The 25,960-nt window shown below is 42.0% G+C and overlaps 1 gene segment (V, D, J or C); it reads left to right on the top strand.

Annotated features, from left to right (window-relative positions):
* Positions 1-1,357: 1,357 nt before the first annotated feature.
* Positions 1,358-23,494, top strand: LOC148046868 (Ig gamma-2C chain C region-like). The segment is given in 5 exon segments: positions 1,358-1,436; positions 18,540-18,836; positions 19,726-20,058; positions 21,995-22,321; positions 23,072-23,494. Coding segments are annotated over 5 exon segments (1,410 nt in total).
* Positions 23,495-25,960: the final 2,466 nt, after the last annotated feature.

Below are 25,960 nucleotides of genomic sequence, written 5' to 3' on the forward strand. Positions count from 1 at the left end.
CTCTCTATCTCTCTATATATATATATCTCTCTCCATCTATATCTATATTTCTCTATATCTAACCTATATCTATCTCTCTATCTCTTTCTCTCTCTCTCTCTCTCTCACACACACACACACACACACACAAAATTACTATTACTATGACTATATCTCTCTATCTTTCTATATCTCTACCTGTATCTATCTATCTATTTATCTATCTATCTATCTATCTCTTTCTCTCTCTCTCTCTCTCTCTCTCTCTCTCTCTCTCTCTATATATATATATATATATATATATATATATATATATATATATATGTATGTATGTATGTATGTATGTATGTATGTATGTATGTATGTATGTATGTATGTATGTACAGAGAGAGAGAGAGAGAGAGAGAGAGAGAGAGGGAGAGAGAGAGAGAGAGAGAGAGAGAGAGAGATTTATATATAGAGAGAGCCATTTGTGTATGTGTGTGTGTGTTCCAAGATAACTCTGGAACGCCTTGAGAAATTTGAACCAAGCTTGGTACACAGATTACTTACCCTCTGGAAACAAATCCTGTTGAGGCACAGTAGAAGTCATTTTACGGTAGTACAGTAGATGCCATTTTAAGGCACAACAGGCTGTATCTTAACAGAACACACACCCCAAGGGGTGTTAGGGGTGTCTTAGCCCCACAATATTTGTTTCCAGAGAGTAAGTCATCGGTTCAACCAAGTTTGGTTGAAATTGCTCAAGGCGTTCCAAAGTTATGCTGGAACATATATGCACACAGCCATTTTCACATCTATAGAACATTGTTAAGTCTAATGCATCACATGGCAGGTCCCTGGCTCTTTGAATTGTGAAGTCCCAGAGCTCTTTGGTTGCTTCATTTGTATGACCTTCTCTCTATTATTATTATGGCTCATCGCACAGTCAGACAGATGTTCAGATTGGATTTGGCATTTTATCCACCCTCAAGAGATAAACATGCTGTTTTCTGTTTGCGTTAGTTGCCACTATATGTTTGCAGTGGTTGGGATGCACTCTTGCAGGGCTAACTCTGCTCACTGTATGGAGTTTGATCTTCACTGGGTCAAGGTTGACTCAGCCTTCCATCCTTCCGAGCTGGGTGAAATGAAGGCCAATGGTGTTTTTTTTCACACCTTCAATTCACACCTTCCCACCAGCCCTACAGAGGATACTAATTGCTAATTTTTGCTTTTTTTTCAATGACAACTTCCTAAAAACATGAGCAGAACTCCATGACCTTCTCAAGGAGAAAGAGAACGCAGTTGAGCAACAGAGGTCTGACAGTGTCCCCGGCATTCAATTTTGGTTAGTAACAAAGTGGTACCCTTATTTGACTTTCCATCGACTGGGAAGATGTTCATGGATGAGAATATATTGGGAGAACGGCGACTTCCCTGGAATCAGATGCCACCACTGGGGACAAGAGGACAAGGTAAGATGTCTTGGAACGAGAATTTGTCTCGGTCATTTCATTAGATTTCTTATCATTGTATTTAAGTTTCCGTAGTGTTGAGGACTAGTAAGGCTTGTTGTACTCTTCGGCTGATCAAAGATCCGCCAAAGGGACTGAAGTTGTTGATTGCCACTTGGTTGGGTTGATTCTTCTACAATCCCTGAAGTCTCAGTGCACATCTCTGCTGAGGACCTCCATTTGACCTACCTAATGCCACCTTTGCCCCTCATCTCCTCTTTTAGTCTAATGCTAAGGAATCCTAGACGGGATTAAGACAGTCTTGCCTTCATCTGGAAGACTGCTCATTTCTAAAACAATAACGGTGGAGCTACTGGGGACCAGAAGACTAGGTAGCTTCTTTAATCCTCACTAGATACTATGAGCTCAAGATCTGCGGATCAAGCTAAAGCAGGGTTTCTAAACCTTGGAAGCTTTTAAGTAGTGTGGACTCTTTGAACTCCTAAAATGGGAGTTCACACATCTTAAGGTTGCCAAGCTGGCGAAACACCGAGCATAGATGAGTTTCAGCCTTAGCTGAATCGTAACATTGAGGTAGGAATTAAAAAATATCCACGCCAAGCATGACGTTTAGCCTAACCCTTGTAGCTCTCTACTTGATGCCTTGAAATAAAATAGCTAGGTGGACTAGGAAGCCCTAGTTGAGGATAGCGCTTATATAAGACAACCTGACTCCGCTAGCATAGATGAGCCCAAGCTCTGAGCAATGCAATAACAGTAGATGCCCCGTTAAGCGGTTTCCTCCAAGCTTAGTTAGCAGATAAGCTAGGAGATGGAAAAACCTTCCAGTTGACCCTAAAGCTTGTGGCAAGCTCTTATCCTCCCTACTAGCTTATATGAATCCTAGACCCCAGCTAGGTTTGAGCCTTGGGATAAGCACTGCTGCTTTCCATGAGCTTTCGCTAACGCCTAGTACTCAGCTCTATGATTAAGGTGGTTCCTGTTACTGGTTCCAAGCTTGATATTTTAATTATTTCTGGCCACTCAAGATCAGCAACAGATAAACTGAGCAGCTAGCATTGGAGTTACCACTTTATAGTCTGATATTTAATTGGTAGGCTTCTAGCCACCAAGGCTACTGCTTAATGCCATGGTAGCTAGCGATGAGCTTCTTAAAAATTCACCCAAAACTTCATGTTTGCCCAGATGCATTTTTGAGCTTCACTCAGCTATTATCCCCAATTCCTGAATGAGGGCAATAAGATTAGGTATCACTGACATACCATAATACAATAGCAGAGTTGGAAGGGACCTTGGAGGTCTTCTAGTCCAACACCCTGCCTAGGCAGGAGACCCTATACTATGAAAAATGGGGTCACTTTTCTAGATGCTCAGTCAAAAAAAAAAGAACAAGCTAGGTTTAGGAACATATGGATTCATTCTTAGCTAGGATCTAGGTGGCAAATACAGTGGGACCTCGGGTCACAACCACAATTCATTCCACAACCTTGGTTGCAACCCGATTTGGTCGTGACCTGAATCAAATTTTCCCATTGGATTGTATGTAAATATGATCAATCCATCCCAGACCCCTACGAACTATATATAAATATTTTTTAAAAATATGTTGAAGCACAAAAAAATTATCCCACAGAATTCACAGTGTAATAGAAAAATGTAAACTCCTTTAGTAACACTGGTTATTCCATTCTATTCTATTCTATTTCTTCTCTTCTCCTTATTCTCTTTCCTTTTCTTCCCTTCCCTTCCCTTCTCCTCCTTATTCTTTCTCTTCCCTTCCCTTCTCTTCTCTTCTATATTCTCTTCCCTTCCCTTCTCCTCCTTATTCTCTTTCCTTCTCTTCCCTTCCCTTCTCTTCTATATTCTCTTCCCTTCCCTTTTCTTCTCCTCCTTATTCTCTTTCTTTCTCTTCTCTTCCCTTCCCTTCTCTTCTATATTCCCTTCCCTTCCCTTCTCCTCTTTATTCTCTTTCCTTCTCTTCCCTTCCCTTCTCTTCTCTTCTATATTCTCTTCCCTTCCCTTCTCCTCCTTATTCTCTTTCCTTCTCTTCCCTTCTCTTCTTTTCTATATTCTCTTCCCTTCCCTTCTCCTCATTCTCTTTCCTTCTCTTCTCTTCCCTTCTCTTCTCTTCTCTTCTCTTCTCTTCTATATTCTCTTCCCTTCCCTTCCATTCTCCTCCTTATTCTCTTTCCTTCTCTTCCCTTCCCTTCTCTTCTCTTCTATATTCTCTTCCCTTCTCCTTATTCTCTTTCCTTCTCTTCCCTTCCTCCTGCCTTCCTCTCGTCAAGAAAGCCCTGGCGAGAAGAAGCAGCCCAACACATGCTCTCCTTCCATGCTCCAAAGCTGAGTGCCAAGGCCTTTCTGTCACCCGCCTGCTGCTCTCTGCAGCTCCTGGAGGAATGAGAGGAGGGGAGACAGGGGGAGATCCTGACTTCCAAGCTACCAGAATTCCCAACTGCAAAGCTTGCTGGGCTCTGTTCCCAACCCTCGCCCCGCACGCAAAGCAACAGTAACAAAAAATGCTGTGACCGAGGCTTCTGGGGCATCACATGAGTCTCCCAGGGAGGTAGAGGAGAGAGAGAGAGGCTGCCTGGCTGGGGAGAAAGTTAATCTTACAAAACAATGTAGAAGCCAGCGAGAACGAGATTAAAGGGTGACTTTAACATGTGGAATGGCAGGCAAGTTTGTTCCGCAGATCAGGACTTTCTCTAGGGTGAGGAAGGGGAAATCAGCTGCAGCTACGTTTGATCGCCACCCGAGAATGTGTTTGTGACCAGAGTCAAAAAAATTGCAAATGTTTTGATTGGAACTCGATTTGGTCATGGTCTGAGCCGTTGGCAACCAGAGATCCCACTCTAAGCTAATGGGACCCTCTGGAGCAAAACGGGGAGCACCTTAATCCTAGACCTGAGTACTAGGCGTTCGTGAAAGCTCATGGAAAGCAGCAGTGCTTATCCCAAGGCTCAAACCTAGCTGGGATTTAGGATTCATATAAGCTAGTAGGGAGCATAAGAGCTTGCCACAAGCTTTAGGGCCAACTGGAAGGTTTTTTCCATCTCCTAGCTTATCTGCTAACTAAGCTTGGAGGAAACCGCTCCAAGCATCTACGGGGCATCTACTGTTATTGTGTAGCTCAAAGCTTGGGCTCATCTAAGCTAGCGGAGTCAGGTTGTCTTATCTAAGCGCTATCCTCAACTAGGGCTTCCTAGTCCACCTAGCTATTTTATTTCAAGGCATCAAGTAGAGAGCTTCAAGGCTTAGGCTAAACGTCATGCTTGGCGAGGATATTTTTTAATTCCTACCTCAATGTTACGATTCAGCTAGGGCTGAAACTCATCTATGCTCAGTGTTTCTCCAGCTTGGCAAGCTTAAGATGTGTGGACTTCAACTCCCATTTTAGGAGTTCAAGGAGTCCACCCTACTTAAAAGCTGCCAAGGTTTAGAAATCCTGCTTTAGCTTGATCCGCAGATCTTGAGCTCATAGTATCTAGTGAGGTTTAAAGAAGCTACCTAGTCTTCTCCCACCTTGAGGCTTAGTAGAGGCATGTTTACTTACCAGCTATCTGATGTGAACTAGCAATGAGTTTACATTGAGGCAAGAAAAACAAATGCACAGGTACATTATATGTGGTACCTTGCTCAATAGAAGTAACTATGAGAGAGATCTTGGAGTCCTAGAGGACAACCATTTAAATATGAGCCAGCAATGTGCGGCAGCTGCCAAAAATGCCAACGTAGTTCTAGGCTGCATAAACAGAGGGATGGAATCAAGATCACGTGAAGTGTTAATACCACTTTACAAGGCCTTGGTAAAGCCACACTTGGAATACGGCATTCAGTTTTGGTCACCACAATATAGAAAAGATGTGAAGACTCTAGAAAGAGTGCAGAGAAGAGCAACAAAGAGGATTAGGGGACTGGAGGCTAAAACCGACAAAAATGGTTGCAGGAACTGGGTATGTCTAGTTGAATGAAAAGAAGGATTAGAGGAGACATGATAGCAGTGTCCCAGTATCTCAGGGGCTGCCCCAAAGAAGAGGGAGTCAAGCTATTCTCCAAAGCACTTGAGGGTAGAACAAGAAGCAATGGGTGGCAATTAATCAAGGACAGAAGCAACTTAGAACTAAGGAGAGATTTCCTGACAGTTAGAACAACGAATCGGTGAAACAACTTGCCTTCAGAAGTTGTGAACGCTCCAACAGTGGAGGTTTTTAAGAAAATGTTGGATAGCCGTTTGTCTGAAATAGTGTAGGGTTTCCTACCTAAGCAGGGGGTTGGACTAGAAGACCTCCAAGGTCCTTTCCAACTCTGTTATTCTAGTCATGTTCCACAGAGCTTCTTTATATGAATAGGCTTAGGTCAGCTAATGTGCTGAATTATTACAAACTGAATGCTGAGCTTTTTTTCAATTCCCAGATTTTGCATTCCCAGCTAAATGCTAAGATTCAGATAAGCTAGTGAAGAGCCAGGGAACTCCTATAAGTCTCATATGTAGTATGGAGCTCCTTGATCTCCGTAATGATCCACGTTACAGAAAAAAACATCTGGAGACCTTTGAAAAAGTGCAAAGAAGAGCAACTAAGATGACTAAAGGCTTGGAGACTAAAACACATGCAGGATTTGGGTTTGACTAATCTACAGAATCTAGCCAGGGACATGGTGGCTCAGTGGCTAAGACGCTGAGCTTGTTGATCAGAAAGGTTGGCAGTTCGGTGGTTCAAATCCCCAGCGCCGCATAACAGAGGGAGCTCTCATTACTTGTCCCAGCTTCTGCCAACTTAGCAGTTTGAAAGTATGTAAAAAATGCAAGTAGAAAAATAGGGACCACCTTTGGTGGGGAGGGAACAGCGTTCCATATGCCTTCGGCGGTTAACAGTGTTCCATGCGCCTTCGGCAGTTAGTCATGCTGGCCACATGACCATGGAGATGTCTTTGGACAGCGCTGGCTCTTCGTATTTGAAACAGAGATGAGTACTGCCCCCTAGAGTAAGGAACGACTAGCACATATTTGCGAGCGGAACCTTTACCTTTACTTTAATCTAAAGCAAAGAAGGACTTGGGGCAAAATGATAGCAGTCTTCTAATATTTGATGGGCTGCCACAAAGAGGTGGGGGGGGTCAACTTATTTACCAAAACCCCTCTAGGCAGGACCACAAATGATGGGAACTAATCAAGGAGACAAACTACCTGGAACTAAGGAAAAACGTCCTAACAGTGAGGACAATTAACCAGTGGAATAGCTTGCCTTCAGAAGTTGTTTCATCACTGGAGATTTTTAAGAAGGGACTGGATAGTCACATGCCTGAAATAGTATAGGGTCTCCTGCTTGAGCAGGGAGCTGGACTAGAAGACCTCCAAGGTTCCTTCCAGCTCTATTCTGAATAACCAGTACTCCAGAAGATAGGCTCAAGATACAGAAGGATCTTGACAAACTTGAACATTGGGCACTATCTAATAAAATGAAATTCACTGGTGAAAAGAGTAAGGTTCTACATTTAGGCAAAAAAAAAATGCACAGTACAGTATAGGTGGTACCTTGCTCAGTAGTAGTAACTGTGAAAGGGATCTTGGAGTCCGAGTGGACAACCATTTAAATAGGAGCCAGCTGTGTGCAGCAGCTGCCAAAAAAGCCAACACAGTTCTAGGCTGCATAAACAGAGGGATAGAATCAAGAAGTGTTAATACCACTTTATAATACCTTGGTAAGGCCACACTTGTAATACTGCATTCAGTTTTGGTCACCATGATGTAAAAAAGATGTGGAGACTCTAGAAAGAATGCAGAGAAGAGCAACAAAGATGATTAGGGGACTGGAGACTAAAACCGACGAAAACAGTTGCAGGAACTGGGTATGTCTAGTTTAAGAGAAAGAAGGACTAGTGGAGACATGATAGCAGTCTTCCAATATCTCAGGGGTTGCCACAAAGAAAAGGGAGTCTATTCTCCAAGGCACCTGAAGGTAGAACAAGAAGCAATGGGTGGAAATTAATCAAGGAGAGAAGCAACTTAGAGCTGAGGAGAAATTTCCTGACAGTTAGACCAATTAATCAATGGAAAAGCTTGCCTCCAGAGGTTTGACTGCCCCAACACTGGAAGTCTTTAAGAAGATGTTGGATAGCCATTTGTCTGAAACGGTATAGGGTTTCCTGACTAGGCAGGGGGTTGGACTAGAAGACCTCCAAGGTCCCTTCCAACTCTGCTATTGTAAGACTAGATTTCACATAAAGTAGTGAAGAACTTTCCCCAACTCTCATGCTCAACTGAATGCTAGGAATCAGTAAAGCTAGTGGGGAACAAGGGATCCTGGGGATGTTATCCTTTCGGTCTCGGTGATTCTATGGACCAGGTCTCTACCCATCTTCCAAACTTGCACTGCCTCTTGGCGTTTTTCTATGCCCTAGCTGGTGTCGAACTTGGATAGTGTCCAGCTACCATGTTCTTCGGCGCTTATCCCAAATGTTAGGTTCAACCAGGAGAGTTTTCACCTTCTAATTAAGGTGCTAAATTGGACATCTCCAACTCAGCTGTAGAGCTGGGAATGTCTTGCTCACTCAGCTGAGAGCTTGGGTTCACATCATTAGTGAACTAGTGTGGCTCAACGGGTTGTTGGGGAGAAGAGGTCTGCTCAAGTGTGCTGAATGCTCTGCTTTAATTGCTAATTGGTAACAAGAAAACTGCCTACAGATCTCACACACAAGAGAACCCATTCTAATTCCTTCTCTTAGTTGTAGGATTTAAAATAGAGAGGTTGGGGGAGTCCAAGGTTTGCCTCCTCCAAGCCATAGTTCTTTCTTTAGATTCAGGTCAATGCTATGCTTCAGATAATTTAGGCCAGAGCTAGAAGTCTCAGACTCAGCACTAAACATCAGGATCTCCTAGCCGAGTGCTAGATACCAAGGAAAGGTATTGGGGAATGGAAAGGATGCTGGATGCTCTCCTGAGACATCTACAGAGCTGGTATTCAGACGGTTCGGACCAGTTCACCCAAACCAGTAATGAAAATTGTGGGTTGGCTGCCATCTATGCCCTCCTATTTAGGCACATTTTTGAGGCCTGGCCCATGCACGGAATACATGCATGTGAGCAAAGCATTTGTGTGGAAGGCCAGGCGCCTGTGCGGAAGGGGGTGCACATGCCTGCAATGTGGGCACATACACAGTGAACTGGTGGTAACAAAATGTGAAACCCACCGCTGGATATCTGCCCTCTAGATGTCTGCTTGTATGCTAAGATTCAGTGAAGCTAGTGGGAAGCGGAGAAGTGGTGCAGTAGTTAAAGGCTATTTCAGCTGACTGCAGTTCTGCAGTTCGGCTGTTCAAATCTCACCGGCTCAGGGTTGACTCAGCCTTCCATCCTTCCGAGGTGGGTAAAATGAGGACCCGGATTGTTGTTGGGGGCAATATGCTGACTCTGTAAACCGCTTAGAGAGGGCTGAAATCCCTATGAAGCGGTATATAAGTCTAACTGCTATTGCTAAGCAAGAGGGGAAGGTTAGTCCAAGCTTTATATGGAACAGGAGATGTCATACCTTCTACCTGAATGCTGATTTAAGAGGAAGGGGGTTCCATAGCAGTGGTGAAATTCATTTCTTTTTTACTATTGGTTCTGTGGACTTGGCTTGGTGGGCATGGCAGGGGAAGGAGCTCTGCCCCCTAGAGTCAGGAATGACTAGCACATATGTACAAGGGGAATCTTTACCTTTTTACCTTTATGCTTAGCATCACAGAAGCAAAAAAGAGTGGCCAATTTAGCCAGAACAGTTTGATTCAGGAGTACAAAATCCCTACTTGCTTCAACCTTTTCTTAATGTTTAATCTTTTTTAACTAGCTGCTAACTTTTATTTCAAGGGCTTTTGCAGATTTGGGAAATCAGAAATCCCTTGGTTTCGTCTCCTGGCTCTTTGCAACCTCTTCTCTCCCAGATTTGGGGAGGTTAGCTGCTGTGGAAGGTCAAACAAAATATTTTTTTTCATCTGATGAGATCTTTCGGGGGCTTCTTGCTACCTTCTCAGAATCCTGAGATGAATCTGAGAATCTCAGTCTAGATTCAAGCACATAACAAAATTTAAATAGGAGCCAGCCGTGTGCAGCAGCTGCCAAAAAAGCCAACACAGTTCTAGGCTGCATCAACAGAGAGATAGAATCAAGATCACGTGAAGTGTTAATACCACTTTATAAGGCCTTGGTAAGGCCACACTTGGAATACAGCATCCAGTTTTGGGCGCCACAATGTAGAAAAGATGTGGAGACTCTAGAAAGAGTGCAGAGAAGAGCAGCAAAGATGATTAGGGGACTGGAAGCTAAAACATATGAAGAAAGGTTGCAGAACTGGGTATGTCTAGTTTAATGAAAAAAGGACTAGGGGAGACATGATAGCAGCTTTTGATGTTTCATTTTAACAGTGGGCTGAACCCGGTGGGTGAACTTTTGCCTTGACACATTTGCTGTTACAATTTTGAGGATGCTAAAAATATTTTAAATCGCACCATTGGTGCACTCCGGTTATCTGCTAAAAGGAAGTAACAACACCATAAGCATCCATTTGGGGGTGGGATTTGGTTTCGTGAACTTCCAGAGACTTATAGCATGCAAAGAATATTGTGCATCTCCGAGGCAAAACACAAAATGAACATAATCTAAAAAAAATAATAATTCTACCACCTGGTTTGATAGTCTCGTGTCGCCCTCCCCGATTCGAGTGGCACTTCCTTTTCTTTTTTTAAAAAAAGTAATCTTTATTAGTTATACATTTTTTTAAGAGTAAAACATACAAATACAAATACAATTTTAAACATACAACCGGCCTCCCCTCCCCCCCCCCACGGTGACAGTCATTCTCAGCCCACCTTTTTTCTTTCCTTCCTCATTGTTAGGTCTCTAAGCCACATCTTCTCATTACAAAATTCAGGGATCTATTACAATACCCATGTTCACTTTTAACTTTCCCCATTTTAAGTCCCTGCTGTTCTCCTTGTCGCCCACATATACCATAAGTTCCAGCTAAGGTAATGTTCCCTTTCTCCTTTGTCCCTCAGCCAACCCGTCATTCTGTCCATTTCTGCACATTCATAGATCTTTTTAATTATAGCATCTTCCAACGGTATGGTAGTGGATTTCCAAAATTGTGCATAAGTTATTCTTGCGGCCACAATTATATGTAGGCTCAAATGCCATATTGAATTGCTCATGTTTTCTGGTTTAATGCTTAATAGAAGGTTCTCGGGTCTCCATTCCATGTTTGCCCCGGTAACCTCTTTTAGCCATTTTTTAATCCTTTTCCAGTATTTCGTGGCCTCAGTACAGGACCACCAAATATGGTAGAATGTGCCATCCTTTCTTCCACATTTCCAACACAATGGAGATAACCCAGGGAACATCTTGGCTAACCTCGTTGGGGGGAAGTGCCACCTATAAACCATCTTGTATATGTTTTCTTTGAATGCTGTAGATATTGTAAGTTTAATGGTCTTACTCCATAGATCCCACCATTTGCCCATTTCAATCTCATAGCCAAAGTTTCTCTCCCATGCTATTAGAAGGCTTTTATCCATCTCTTCATTAGCATCTTGGCAGGTCAAAAATTGGTAAATCTTCGATAACATTTTCTTGTCTCCACGAAACAAAATCTTATCTAGCCCCTGAGGGTTTGGGTAGGTCCCAAACCGTACCTTATCGCTTTTAAACCTGTTTCTAACCTGTAAATATTCCCACCATTCCAGATTCCTGCCCTGCTGCTCTAATTCCATCTTTGTTTTCATGTTGCCATCTTCTGTCATGATGTCTTTATATGTTATGTTTCTTGTCCAATTAAATACACTGGGATGCGTTAAGGCCTCTAATGGGAGTGGCACTTCCTTTTCTATAACTTCCATAACTATAACTTGCTTTATTTGGTCAACAGATGGACAAGCAGATATTCAGAAGATGCATTTAAGAAGGTGACAAAATGCATAGCTCTGAGAAGCCACGGTTGGGGCTGGAGAACAAGAAGTGGGATTCTAAAAAGGGGTGGGGGGACAGGATCTTGATATGCCCTCATTTTTAGATACAACTGTATAGCATAATCTCAAACTATTTAAAGTGAGATAGGACCAGTGGTGGGATTCAGCCGGTTCGCACCTATTCGGGAGAACCGGTTGGTAACTTTCTAAGCAGTTCCGAGAACTGGTTGTTGGAAGAAATCTCCTTTGGTTTTTTCCCCACTTTAGAGGGCTAATCCTGTAAGGAAGGCAGGAAGGAAACATTCTGGTGTTGTTTCTAGCCTAATCTTTATTGACCTGCTTACAGAAACTGCCTCTCCGGTTAACCCTTATTACATTGTAACAGCTAAGGGGAAGCGCCCATTGACCTGAGTGACATTGAGTTGGCCACACCCACCCAGTCACAAGACCACCAAGCCACACCTACCCAGCTGGTCATTAGGGCAGAGAACCAGTTGTTAAATTATTTGAATCCCACCACTGGATAGGACCACTTTTACTTAGATTCCATGGGCATGCAAAATGGACTGCATTTTTACTCTAGTTTTATTCCTTCTGTGGTTATATTGTTTTGATGGTCTTTTGAGTCCACCTTGACTCCTAGTGAATGGGATGGGATGGGATAATGAATGGAATGGAAGAATGGAATGGAACAGAATATAGAATAGAATGGAATGGAATGGAATATAGAACAGAATGGAATGGAATGGAACGGAATGGAATGGAATGGAATATAGAATAGAATAGAATAGAATAGAATAGAATGGAATGGAATGGAATATAGAATGGAATGGAATGTAACAGAATATAGAATAGAATAGAATGGAATGGAATGGAATGGAATGGAATATAGAATAGAATGGAATGGAATGGAATGGAATGGAATATAGAATAGAATGGAATGGAATGTAACAGAATATAGAATAGAATAGAATGGAACAGAATATAGAATAGAATATAGAATAGAATAGAATAGAATAGAATAGAATAGAATAGAATAGAATAGAATAGAATGGAATGGAATGGAACGGAACAGAATGGAATGGAACAGAATATAGAATAGAATAGAATGGAATGGAATAGAATGGAATAGAATGGAATAGAATGGAACAGAATATAGAATAGAATAGAATGGAAGGGAACAAAATATAGAATCGAATGGAATGGAATGGAATCGAATCGAATCGAATGGAATGGAATGGAATGGAATGGAATCGAGTGGAATGGAATGGAACAGAACAGAATGGAGGGGAGTGGAACGGAACGGAACAGAATGGAATGGAACGGAGTGGGAGTGGGAGTGGGAGTGGAGTGGAGTAGAGTAGAGCACAGCAGAGGACAGCAGAGTGGAATAGAAAAAAGAAGGAATAGGAATAAGGAATACGAATAGAACAGAATATACAATACAGAATATAGAGAGCTTTTTTATTTTTCTTTAAAAAAAAACACAAACATGTCATCATTTGTCAATCATTAAGACATTGAAGTACAATTTTTTTTTTGTTGTGTATACCCCTCCCTCCCTCCACCCCCCCATCCCCCCTCCTCCTTCCCCCCCCCGACTTCCCAGAACCCGTACACGGTATGGATTTTTAACTAGCACAGTCTAAAATCTATTGAGAAAAAAGAAATAAAGAAATTAATGACATTCTAGATTGAACTTAGCTTCTTCTTACTGAACTGACTTTTAACAGTTTAAATCATTTCTGATCTTAAGCATAGGCTAACTGGAATTTCTTAGTCCCGTATTTATTTTGTATATAGTCAATCCATTTTTTCCAGTCTCGTTTATATCTCTCATTTGAATGATCTTTGAGATATGCCGATATTTTAGCCATTTCAGCTAAGTTTGTTACTTTCAATGTCCATTCCTGTTTTTGTGCTGTATTTTTCAATTGCATGTCCAAACCCGCAATAAAGCATTTCTTAAAATATGACTTTTAAAGTTCTTATCCAATTTTTTGTTGAATAACAGGTAAGCGTGCCAACCAAATACCAGATCGTGTCCCTCAATGTCAATATTCTATCATTGGTTAAATGAATCCAATCACTAATTACAGATAATACCACTGCATCATAATATAGTTTTAAATTAGGTAGTTTCAGTCCTCCTCTCTCACGTACATCTTGCATTATTTTCATCTTTACCCTCGGCTTCTTTCCTGCCCACACAAATTTGTTGATACCCTTCTGCCATTCTAAAAGGTTCGCATCTTTTTTAAGTATAGGTAACATTTGGAAAAGAAATAAAAATTTTGGTAAAATGTTCATTTTCACTGCCGCTATCCTGCCCAGCAAAGATAAGTGCAATTTCTCCCATTTTTTCATCTCTGTCTGTATGCTATGCCAAAGTGGTTCATAATTATGCTTATATAACTTCCCATTTGAAGTTAAAATGTTAACTCCAAGATATTTGACTTTTTTAACTACCTCACATCCTAGCATCACTCCTAATTCTTCCTTTTGTTTAATATTCATATTTATAGCTAATGTTTTGGTTTTTCCTAAGTTTATTTTAAAGCCAGACACTTGACCATATTGATTAATCGTATTCATTAAAACCATACTGGATTCCTGCGGTTGTTCCAATATTATGACCAAATCATCCGCAAAAGCGCGGACTCTATATTCTTGCTGCCTAATCTTGATCCCTTTTAAACCATCCAAGCCCCGTATTTTATTCAACAATAAACAATAATGGGGACAAAGGACAACCCTGTCTTGTACCTTTTCCAATTTGAATAGAGTCTGTTAAACTTCCATTGACTATGATTTGTGCTGTTTGCTGTTGGTATATTGCTTTAATTGACTGTAAGAAATTATCTCCTATCTGCATTTTTTGCAATATCTTCAGCAGAAATTGCCAGTTAACTCGATCAAAGGCCTTCTCAGCATCCAAAAATATAAACGCAGCAGGGATCTGGTTGTTCTTTCCCAAATATTCTAATGCATTAATAATTAATCTGACATTACTTTTCATCTGTCTCCCTTGTATAAAACCTGTTTGGTCCGTATGTATCAATTGTTGAATGACCAACATTAACCTATTTGCTAATATTTTAGTAAAAATTTTATAATCTACATTCAGTAATGAAATGGGTCTATAATTTTTGGGTTGAGTAGTATCTTGATCTTCTTTGGGTATCAAAGATATAAACGCTGTCTTCCAAGATGGAGGGACTTTACCTTCCGTTTGAATCATATTAAATAATTCTCTAAGAGGTTCTACCATTTCTAACTGTAAGTTTTTATAGTAAACCGCTGTCAAGCCATCTGTACCTGGTGCTTTCCCTGGCTTTAATTGCTTAATTACCTGCAGGATTTCCCCCGAGGTTATTGGTTGATTCAATTTTTGCCTGTGTTCTTCTCTAACTGAAGGTATTTTCTCCTTGTCTAAATATTTGTCTATGTCTAAACCATTAATTTTATCCCCTTTATACAGTTCTGTAAAAAATTCCCAGAAAGCCTTTTGAATCTCTTCCTGTTGGAACACCTCCTTCCCTCTGTAAATCAGTTTAGATATATTTCGAGTTTTCCTTTTTTTCCTAATCTGATAAGCTAACCATCTGCCAGGTTTGTTTGCATTACAAAAAGTATTGTGTTTTGCATATAATAAATTAGTAGCTACCTGGTCAGAGATCAACATGTCAAATTGAGATTTTAATATGTTAATAGTTTCCTTAACCTTTGTATCGTCTGGTTTCCTTGTTAACTCCAGCTCTTTTCTCTTAATTTCCTCTTCCAGTTCTGTTCGTTTTAACCCTTGCTTATTTCTATGTGTTTTATTTATATTCATCAAAACTCCTCTCATATACGCTTTGCTTGCATCCCATACAAATTCCATAGATGTACCCTTATTCATATTCAAAACAAAATATTCAGATAGTAATTTTTTACAATCATTAATATAGTTTTCATATCTAAATAAATTTTCATTCAGTCTCCAAAACCTTCTTGCCTGCACTACCCTTCCCAACTCCATCCAAACTGGGTTATGGTCCGAAAGGACTCTAGCTGCAATCTTTGTTTTCTTGACCCTAGAAAGCAAATCATTAGTGGTTAGAATAAAATCAATCCTTGAAAGGGATTGATGCCTGTCCGAGAAGAAAGTGAAGTCATATTCCTCTGCATTTCTTTCTCGCCAGATATCTCTCAATTCAAAATCATCCATAATGTCAAAGAAGGATTTGGGTAACTTTGCTCGCATCTTGGTATTTAGGCGGGAAATCTTCTTATCTCTCTTAGTGTCTATCACTCCATTCCAGTCACCCAATAGTATACAGGAACTATAGTCCCACTGTACTAATTTAGCATGAAGATTTCTATAGAATCTATCTTGCTGTTGATTGGGTGCATAAATTCCCAAAAGTAATGTCTTTTTCCCTTCTAAGATTAAGTCTAAAGCAATATATCTTCCGAAGGGATCTGCTTCTATTAATTCAGCTTTCATATCTTTTCTTAAGTATACAACTATACCATTCTTCTTTTCCATAGCAGAAGCTGCAAAATGTTGACCAAGTTTTGAGTTGATCAAATATTTTTGATCAGTTGACTTGATATGAGTTTCTTGCAAACAAATTACATCGTTCTTAAACTGTTTAAGATAATGAAATATTTTCTTCCTCTTCTGTGGAGAGTTCAGTCCGTTGACATTCCATGTTAAAATCTTAGTTGTCATCTTTGGTTGGTTGAAGCATTTTTAGAGCTTCCTGCACGGCCTGTTTAACCTTAGGTTTAGCTCCTCCCACTGCTTCCAGATTTGTTGTTGTAATTCCTTGATCGATGGCCGATGATTGTTGATACTGTTGCTTCTTAGCTTGTTTCTCCATACGTCTAGTAGTCATGCGGCTAGGTCTTGGTTCCATAGCACCTTGCACTTCTAGAGAAGAGAGATGCTCCATCTTGTCTGGTGGTTGTGTAGTTTGCTGTCTATCCTGTCCTTCTTGTGGTCTTTCTCTAGGTCCAGATGGTGCAGGGTGTCCGGCCTTCAATATATTATAATAAAAATCTCGGGCTTTCCATACAGAGTTGAGGCGGTACCTTTGCTTATCAAATGTAAATATGATGCTGAATGGTGCATCCCATCTATACTGTATCTGACGGTTTCTGAGTTCTTCGGCCAAAAAAGCGTAGTCTCTTCTGGCTCTTAACATTTGAGGTGGTATCTCTTTCAAAACAGCCAGGTCTTGACCGCCAATTTGAAGCTTAGTGTTATAAGACGCTTGCAGTACCATATTTCGGAACTCTCTTGTAGTAAAATATATAACGATGTCTCGAGGAAGCTGCTTCTGCTTTGCCAGCCAGGAGTTAACGCGGTAAGCTTTGTCAATTTGCCAGCCTTGGTTGGTCCCTGGTCTTCCCATCAGGCGGTCAAAAGCTTCCGATAGGATCTGTTTCAGGTTCTCCTGTTTCTCCTCAAGCAGCCCCCTTACTCTTAATGCGAGCTCCATTTGTCGGTACTGTATCATAATAATTTCTTTTTCAGCATTTTCCACTTTTTGTTCCACCACCTCTGTTTTCAATGTCAAGTTAGCATTGGCATCATTAAGAACCTCTAGAGTATCTTCCACTCCAGAAATATGTTCTGTTAATACAGTTACAAGACTCAGCATGTCGTCTCTAATTTTATCAACCTTAGCCTCAAATTTCTCATACAACTCCTGTTTAAGTCCTTTTATTTCACTTTTAATTTCACTTTTAATTTCTTCTTTCATTTCTTTTATTTCCTCTTTTCTCTCCTCTCTATTATCTCTAAATTTATCTTCCATTTTAATTGTCTGTGCATTAAGAGCCTCGCTTAGATTACTCAGGAAAAATTCTTTCGTTAACACATCCCCAGCAGGGGGCGTAGGAAGCGGAGGCTGCAGCTTTGTGCCAGGCACTGAGGATGTGCCCCTGGAAGTAGAGGGTGACGACTTCAAGTTAATATTTGGTTTTGAGGCCATTTCAAAATTTGTCTGCCTGCAGTTAATAAAACTCTATAGCCTAAATATGCAGCTTTAAGTAAAGAGGCTTTTATTTTGAAGTTTAAGGCTTGGCAAAACTTTCAGTGAGTAAACATTGTAACAAGACCGTTCAACAGATTCATCACCATTTAACTTCCAAATAAGCAAAGTTAATGAAGGAGTAAAATTCTTCTATTGTGAAACCAAAACATTTGATAAGCTATCTCTTTTGTTTTGAATTCTTTTGAAGTCTTGTAAGAATTAGCAAAAAGTGTTCGTTATTACCGGAGAAACCAGCCTGCTCGGCGCCATTTTAAAAGCCTCTGAGTAAATAATTTTTCGGAGGAGAAAAAGAGAAGAAGCTAAAATGTTGATAAGCAATTATTGTCCTCGCAGTAAACGGATTCAGCTCGTGATAAGATTAAATCAAACAAAACTTAGAGCAGAGTGGGAGAGACCTACTTTGTCCTGCACAAGGCAGTTTGAAGTTCCCAGCACGGACAGCCGTTCTGCCTTGGGCTAGCCCCCCTTTCCTTGCAAGCACAAAAGCTGCAAAAATCGAAGAGCATTTGCCAGCAAAACAGTTTCTTCTTTCCCTCTTGCCTGAAGGATAAGAAAACCTGATAAGACGTCAGATGGAAGATCCTCTAAACAGGTACGTAGCCAGGAATTCGGAGGCAGCTGATTTTTTGCTGCCCCCACCAGTAAGCTCCTCCCAGGAAGCGCCACAATACAGAATATAGAACAGTATGCAGAAAACAGAATAGAGCACAGAATAGACTACATGAAAAATTAAAACACAGGGCAGAATAGAACAGAATAGAATAAAGTGTGATTAGACACACAGTGAGTTTTGCGGTCAGTGAGAACTGCGGCCAAACATACTTCATTCTTCATGACAGTTGTTGCAACTCTAAATTTTTACTGTTTTACTACTGCCAGGAGTTCGATTGTGACCAGCTCAAGGTTGACTCAGCCTTCCATCCTTCCAAATTTGTTGAAAGGAGGACCGCGATTGTTGGGGCACTCTGTAAACCGCCTAGAAAGTGCATGAAAGCCCTATGAAGCAGTATAGAAGTCTAAGTGCTGCTGTTGTAGCAATGCCACTGTAGGTTCTCAGGATCAAGCAGAGGTGTACTCACTATCTTCACTGTGTTACCTTTATCTTTCCCTGCAGCTGTTGCCACAAGCCCAACTGTGTTCCCCTTGCTTCCTTGTAACCAAGACGCCACCGCTTCCCAAGTTACCATCGGTTGTCTCGTCAAAGGCTTCTTCCCTCAACCAGCCACGGTGCAATGGAATTCAGGCGCCATCACCAGTGGAATTCACAACTACCCCCCAGCTTTGCTTACACCCCACCTCTATACTCAGACAAGCCTGCTCACCCTGCCCGCCAGCCAGTGGAAATACGAGTCATTCCAGTGTAACGTCGATCATCCAGCCACCCAAGTCAGAATTAACACAAGAGTTGAAAGTGAGTCTAGTAAAATTATTGTGTTTTTTTTTGGTGGGGGTTGCTCAAGGACGGTTGATTTGTCAAAGAGAAGAAAAATCGAATATAAACAGGGTTACTGGAGGCTAAAAACATAGGAAGAATGGTTGCAGGAACTGGGTAGTTTAATGAAAAGAAGGATCTGGGGAGACATGCAGTATTAATACCACTTCATAAGGCCTTGGTAAGGCCACACTTGGAATATGGCATTCAGTTTTGGTCGCCACGATGTAGAAAAGATGTGGAGACTCTAGAAAGAGTGCAGAGAAGAGCAACAAAGATGATTAGGGGACTGGAAGCTAAAACATCTGAAGAACGGTTGCAGGTATGTCTAGTTTAATGAAAAGAAAGACTTGGGGAGACATGATAGCAGTGGTCCAATATCTTGGGGGTTGCCACAAAGAAGAGGGAGTCAAACTATTCTCCAAAGTACCTGAAGGCAGGACAAGAAGCAATGGGTGGAAACTAATTAAGGAGTGAAGTAACTTAGAACTGAAGAGGAATTTCCTGACAGTTAGAACAATTCATCAGTGGAACAGAAATTGCCTCCAGAAGTTGTGAATGCCCCAACACTGGAAGTCTTTCAGAAGATGTTGGATAGCCATTTGTCTGAAACGGTACAAGGTTTCCTGCCTAGGCAGGGGGTTGGATTAGAAGACCTCCAAGGTCCCTTCCAACTCTGCTATTGTAAGAATTCCTGCAACCGTGTCTCATGTTCTAGTCCTTAATCATCTTTGTTGCTCTTCTTCGCACTTTCTCCAAAGTCTCAACATTTCTCATCGTGTGGTAACCAAAAACTGGACGCTCTCTGCTTCTCCACACTGTTAAACTAAATAATAGTTAAATGTGTCATCTAATTCCTCATGCTTAGGCTCTACAAGCCATGTGCCAGTGGGTCCCAGCATCCACATGCTACATACGTCTTGCGATTCCAGCTATACTGGTGATACAATGCAGATTTGGTGCCTGATTTCGAATTACTACCCCAAAGAGATAAACGTTAAATGGAAGATGAGTGGCGAGTACACATCGCTGCTTCCAGCTGATTTTCCTCCTTGGCAGAATGCTGACACGTATACTTTCAGTAGCGGCAGCGTAGTCACCATCAGCCGAAATGATTGGCTGACAGGACATACCTTCCACTGTGAGGTTACCCACCCAGCATCGCAAACCACAGTGATTGGCAAAGCCAGGAAATGTGCAGGTAATCATGATGGTATGCAGACTGCAGTTGGTATAATGGGTCATGGGCAAATAATCAAAAACCAAGGAGGAGGAGGAGGAGGAGGAGGAGGAGGAGGAGGAGGAGGAGGAGGAGGAGGAGAGCTAATCCTTTTATAAGACTTTCTCTCTTAAATAGCGATCCATATTATGTTCTGCAAATATTCATTAATCTGTCTATATATACAGTACAGTGGTGGGTTTCAAAAATTGTTCGAACCTACTCTGTGGGTGTGGCCTCCTTTGTGGGAGTGGCTTGCTGCCCACGTGACTGGATATGAAGATGCCGACGACACTTGTCAGAACCACCTGAAATTACCTCACACACAGCACTGGCCTGCATAAGAATAGGATGTAAACTTGTTTTTTAAAAGGCATCTTTGGTTTGCGTTAAAACAACTTCAACACACGCAATGTTCTGATTGCACCACAAACGCAGTAGTCATCCTTACCTTTCACAGAGGCACTGAGTTTTATAAATAGGAGCATGATAGTGTAGAATAATCATATCCAAGGACCAGTGGTGGGTTTCAAAAAATTTTGGAACCTCTTCTGTAGGTGTGGCCTGCTTCCCGGGTCCACTGGTGGAACCTCTTCTAACCGGTTCGGTAGATTTAATGAACCGGTTCTACTGAATAGGTGCGAACTGGTAGGAACCCACCTCTGATACAGTATATACTAGCTGTATACCCGTGCTTCGCGATGAAACTATGTGATTAGGCAATGCAGGAGAAATCTGGAACGCATAAGGGAATATTGCTCCTGCAGCCTTGAGTCCAGAAGCAGTCCCAGTAGACATTTTGGTGAGGTACCGACAGTTAGCCCTGTAAAAAGCCCCAGACTGCTCCTGAGTGAAGCAGTGGAACATCTGTGAGGAATGTGAGGCAACTAGCAATTCGAACAGAGTACTTTTCAGGTGGGGCGAGGGAGTAGACTGCCTAACTCCTTAGCATCAGAGGGGGTAATATAGGGCAACTGGCAGTTGGAAGAGAGTTCTTTTCAGGTGGGGAGGGGGAGTAGAACTCCTTAGCATCAGAGCATGTTAATTACTGTATAAGAAATACTAATTATTTGATGGTCATTTTGAAAAAACCTTCCTTAGCGAGCACCTGGGGAACCGACACACATGGGGGAGGTCACACACTTGTGCAGGAGGTGGGGCCTATGCGCATTGTATTATGGGTGTGGGATGACAAAAAGGTTAGCCATCACTGACCTAGAGACCAGTTGAATTGACCTTAAGCTTATCTTAACCTTGAGGTATCCCCAATTGATTCCATTTGTGATTTAATTATCAAAATTAATTTAATTATCAAAATTTATATGCCGCCCAATCCCGAAGGACTGATGTATGTTACTTGTGTAATTATGCCATTCTGTTAATGTTTCAAGTGAAGTCATTGGCAGTTGATCTATTTCCAGATCTAATGAACTTTCGGGAGGGGAGATGAACCCTCCTTCCCCTCAGTTGGTTCGTTAAATTGGGTTTTACAGTAATGTCCTTTTCTTTAGAATGTAGAGATGATAGATCCATCTCTATGATCCCGCTCGATGACTCTACTCTAGGGGTGGTATTCTGCCGGTCTGGACCATGAACTGGTAGTGGAAATCGTGGGTAGCCCCACCCACCCACCCCATCTCTATGGCATCCCATTTAGGCAGTAAAGCACATGCGCAGAAGGCTGAGCATATGTGTGGACACTGAGCATGCGGACGCGGGTGCTCACATTTGCGAACCAGTAGGGAAGGTACATGAATACCACCCCTGCTCTACTCATAAACAAAGAGGCAGTGTCAAGGGACTTATATTTACTAAACTCAAGAACAGCTCTAGATCTATAGATCAGATCAAGACCCTGTTGGGACGGGGGGAAATGAGAGTCGAATAGGGAACTGACAATATTCTTTTTCATCCTTAGGTGATAGCAGTTGTCTAACTGGTAATGTTAATGTATATACTGTGCCCCCAAGACCACGAGACCTATACGTGGATCAAAGTCCTGCCATCCTCTGTGTGGTGAACAGTCTGAAAAATACACAGGGTTTGTCATTCGTGTGGTCTCAAGAGGGCAGAAGACTCCTTAATGATGTAAAGGACATGACGCAACACCCAAATGGTACCTACACTGCTGTCAGTCGCCTTGCCATTACCCATCAAGATTGGGAATCAGGAGAGACTTTCACCTGTTCCGTCGAACATCCGACCTTTGCTTCTCCTATCTTAAAGGAACTTTCCAAGCCGGAAGGTAAGGAAGAAATTACATGGTTCTCCCTCATGGGAACGGCTTATTGTCAATTGGGCTGAGATATTGTAAGACAACTCTCTATTTTACGGTGTATGCTGTAAGCTTGGAGACAAGAAAAGGAGGTGCAATCCAGATTAGGGAGTGGATAAGTACACCAGGTAAACAAAACTCACTTTTGGCTTTGTGCAATGTGGGCCTCTAGTCATAGAATGGCCAACAAGCCATGTTTTAGTGCTATAAATGAACAATGGGTTTCTTCAATTAACAATGGCTAAAGCAGGGGTTGGCAATCTTAAACACTCAAAGAGCCACAAAGGTCCTAACCGGAATCCCTCCCCCTGTTCAATTCTGGAGTTGACTGGAAGTCCAGTTCCCCCACCATAGAGTTTCTTCCTAGCATGGCATCCTTTTTCCTCTGCTGACCAGAAATCTGGATCCTCTACCATAGAGCCTCCTCCTACCGTGGAGTCCTTTTTCCTCTGCTGACTGGAAGTCCAGTTCCCCTACTATAGAGCCTCCTCCTAGCATGGCACCCTTTTTCCTCTACCTGTCCTAACCAAAAGCCCTATCAATTGTGGAGCTGACTGGCAACAGGGAGCCACAGCAGAGGGATGAAAGAGCCACATGCAGCTCCAGAGCCATAGATTCTGACCCCTGGCCTAAAGGAATCATAGTTTAGCATTCATTGCTGACACTAATTTGTCCTACATTTAATTATTGTGTTCCTTTTCTCCCTCCAACTTCACAAAGGCAGGAGAAGTGCACCCAAGATTGACATCCTCCCTCCTTCCGAAGACGAGCTCAGGTATGACCCAGTGGTGTCCCTTACCTGCCTGGTCAATGGATTTACCCCAGCTGCTATTGATGTCCAATGGCTACAGAATAACAATGCCATGCCAGAAAGCTGCTACGTGACTACTCCAGCTGTGAAGAATGAGCATGAAGATTCCTACTTTCTCTACAGCAAACTTACTATCGAGAAGTCTCGTTGGGAAAGCCATGTGTACTCCTGTGAGGTGATCCATGAAGCCCTCCCCCAAAAAATCATCACTAAGAACATCAAAAGCACTGGGGGTAAAAGTTCTTTTTTCCCTTTCAGACCAAGGTCTGAAGGCATTGTCTAGCCTCTAGCACCCTCAAACCACACTGTTAATGATTTCCCTGCTCACCCACTTTGCACCTGGATAAATAAAATCAAACCATCTCAGAAGTATCTCAGGTTCAGTCCTTTTCTCCTTAGGGATGAAATCAAGAAGGAGAAAAAGGATAATCTGCCTGACAAAAGCAGAGTCAAGGCTTAAAACCAATTCATTCATTCATTCATTCATTCATTCATTCATTCATTCAATCATCCATCCATCCAATTTGTCAGGGTTCTGACGATGCCCTAATTAATCCTGAGTTCCTAAATGCAGTTAGCTCTGACCTCATGTGACTTACGCCCCAACTATGACCCTGTTCTCCCCCCCCCTCCTCCCAGGGTTTGTCATAAACCACATTCTCCAACAGAGTATTTCCGCGGGCTGTAGAAACCCCACCACTCCAGCTGGGTCTGGTAACTTGGAATACAATCTGGAGAAAGGTATGCATGGAATATGCTTCTGGTTGTGGCAGCTCTCCACTCCTGCCTATGGCAACTCGAGAGCAGGCCAGGAGTGTTTTGCGAGTCGACACATTTTCTATAATCCATCAAGTTTAAGGACAGCAATCTTTTACGGTCTTCTCCCTAACAGCGTTCCTATATTCTTAAGTAGCCTTTCTCTGTAGGCTGCCCACTTTAACTCCCCCCCCAAAAAAAGTAGTGAAAACATAATTGAGTAATTACGGACCGAAAAAAATGTCCCATCATCTCAGATCTAGCCACATCTCTTGGCCAACTGCCTCTGAGCCACAGTTTCGTCCATGGACCAATCCAGGGGTCGGCAACCTTAAACACTCCAAGAGCCACAAAGGTCCTAACCGGAAGTCCCCCCGTTCAACTCTGGAGCTGACCCGAAGTCGGGTTTCATCACCATAAAATCTCCTCCCAACACGATGTCCTTTTCCCTTTACCTATCATAACAGGAAGCCTTATCAATTGTGGAGCTGACCGGAAAACCCACCCCTTGCCATAGAGTCTCTTCCTGGTGCCCTCTGCTCCCCTCCTCCCAAACATGAAGCTCCTCTCAAAATTGTGGTGCTGATTGGCAATAGGGAGCCACAGCAGAGGGATGGAAGAACACGTGCGGCTCCGGAGCCGCAGGTTGCTGACCCCTGGACCAATCAATTGGGGCAAAGCAACCCTGTTCTCAGCAGTTTTATAATCTACACTTAATTTCAATAATAAGGATTCACATATCTCATATAAAAAAAGCCACAGAATGGTCAAGAGAAAATCTCAATAAACCATTATAATATAAGGATGCTACAATCAAAATTAAAAAATGAACGCATTAAACTCACAATCCGCTAAGGGGGGAAACTAAAAAAAAAATAACTATGTCAAGGAATACTCTGACTTTGCAAAATAATTGATAAATGGCAAATATAAAAGGGAGGGAGGAGATTGGAGGGGAGGGGAGGACAGGAGAGGGGAAGTGGGGAGAAGAGAAGAGAGGAGAGGAGATGACAGGAAAGGAAAGGAAAGGAAAGGAAAGGAAAGGAAAGGAAAGGAAAGGAAAGGAAAGGAAAGGAAGATAGGATAGGGGAAGGAAAGGAAAGGAAGACAGGATAGGGGAAGGAAAGGAAAGGAAGATAGGAGAGGGGAAGGGAGGAAAGGAAAGGAAGTTTAATTCAAATTACTAAACACAGTAGGTTTAGTAATAAGGGAAAATAGATCACGATGGGCATTCAGCTCTCAAAATATTTACATTCAAAAATGCAACGCTACCTGGTAGAGAAACAATTGTTCTCCAGAATCAGTTCCAAAACCTATTGATAATCAGGACAAATTTTTTAAAAAGGAAAAAGAAAGGCAATCACATTTGTCCTTAAAAAGTTCTATCACAATCCACTGATGGGTTACCCCAAATTCCATATATTATGCTATATTAACCGACTCAGAGGTGGAATTCAGCCGGTTCGGACCGGTTCACCCAAACTGGTAGTGGAAATCACAGCTGGGCCTGCCCACCCACTCCCAGCTCTATGCCATCCTATTTAGGCACGTTTCGAGGCTGGGCGCATGCACGGAAGGTGCGCGTGGGAGCAAAGCGCCTGCGCAGAAGGCCAGGCACATCCGTGGAAGGGCGCGCACACGGCAAACCAATGGTAACAAAATGTGAAACCCACCACTGAACCTACAGTATGCTATATTAACACAGAAAGGTGTTTCCTCAAAAATCTTTGATCATTTCAGATGTCATTTGGAGAAGAAAGAGAGGTTATCCAGAACCCAAGAACAATACAACTGTAGAAATTAACTAGTAAGACACCTATTTATGGAATTAAGTGGAAATATTAAAAGAACAATCAGGACACATTTGAGATTTTATTTTTCTGAGAAGTTTGTTAGCCTTTTCACTCTCCCCGAGTCCCTAAAATTTCAGACAAGGCATTTAGTGAAGTACAAAAATGAGAACTGACAAAACTAATGCATAATAACAAACACTAAAACATAACACAACTGATTCTAAGCGAAGAACCAGGGAACTCAAGCAA

The sequence above is a fragment of the Thamnophis sirtalis genome, unplaced genomic scaffold, assembly GCF_051295495.1.
Source record: "Thamnophis sirtalis isolate CommonGarterSnake01/CBP01778 unplaced genomic scaffold, rThaSir2_p1.2 scaffold_4, whole genome shotgun sequence".
Lineage (NCBI taxonomy): Eukaryota > Metazoa > Chordata > Lepidosauria > Squamata > Natricidae > Thamnophis > Thamnophis sirtalis.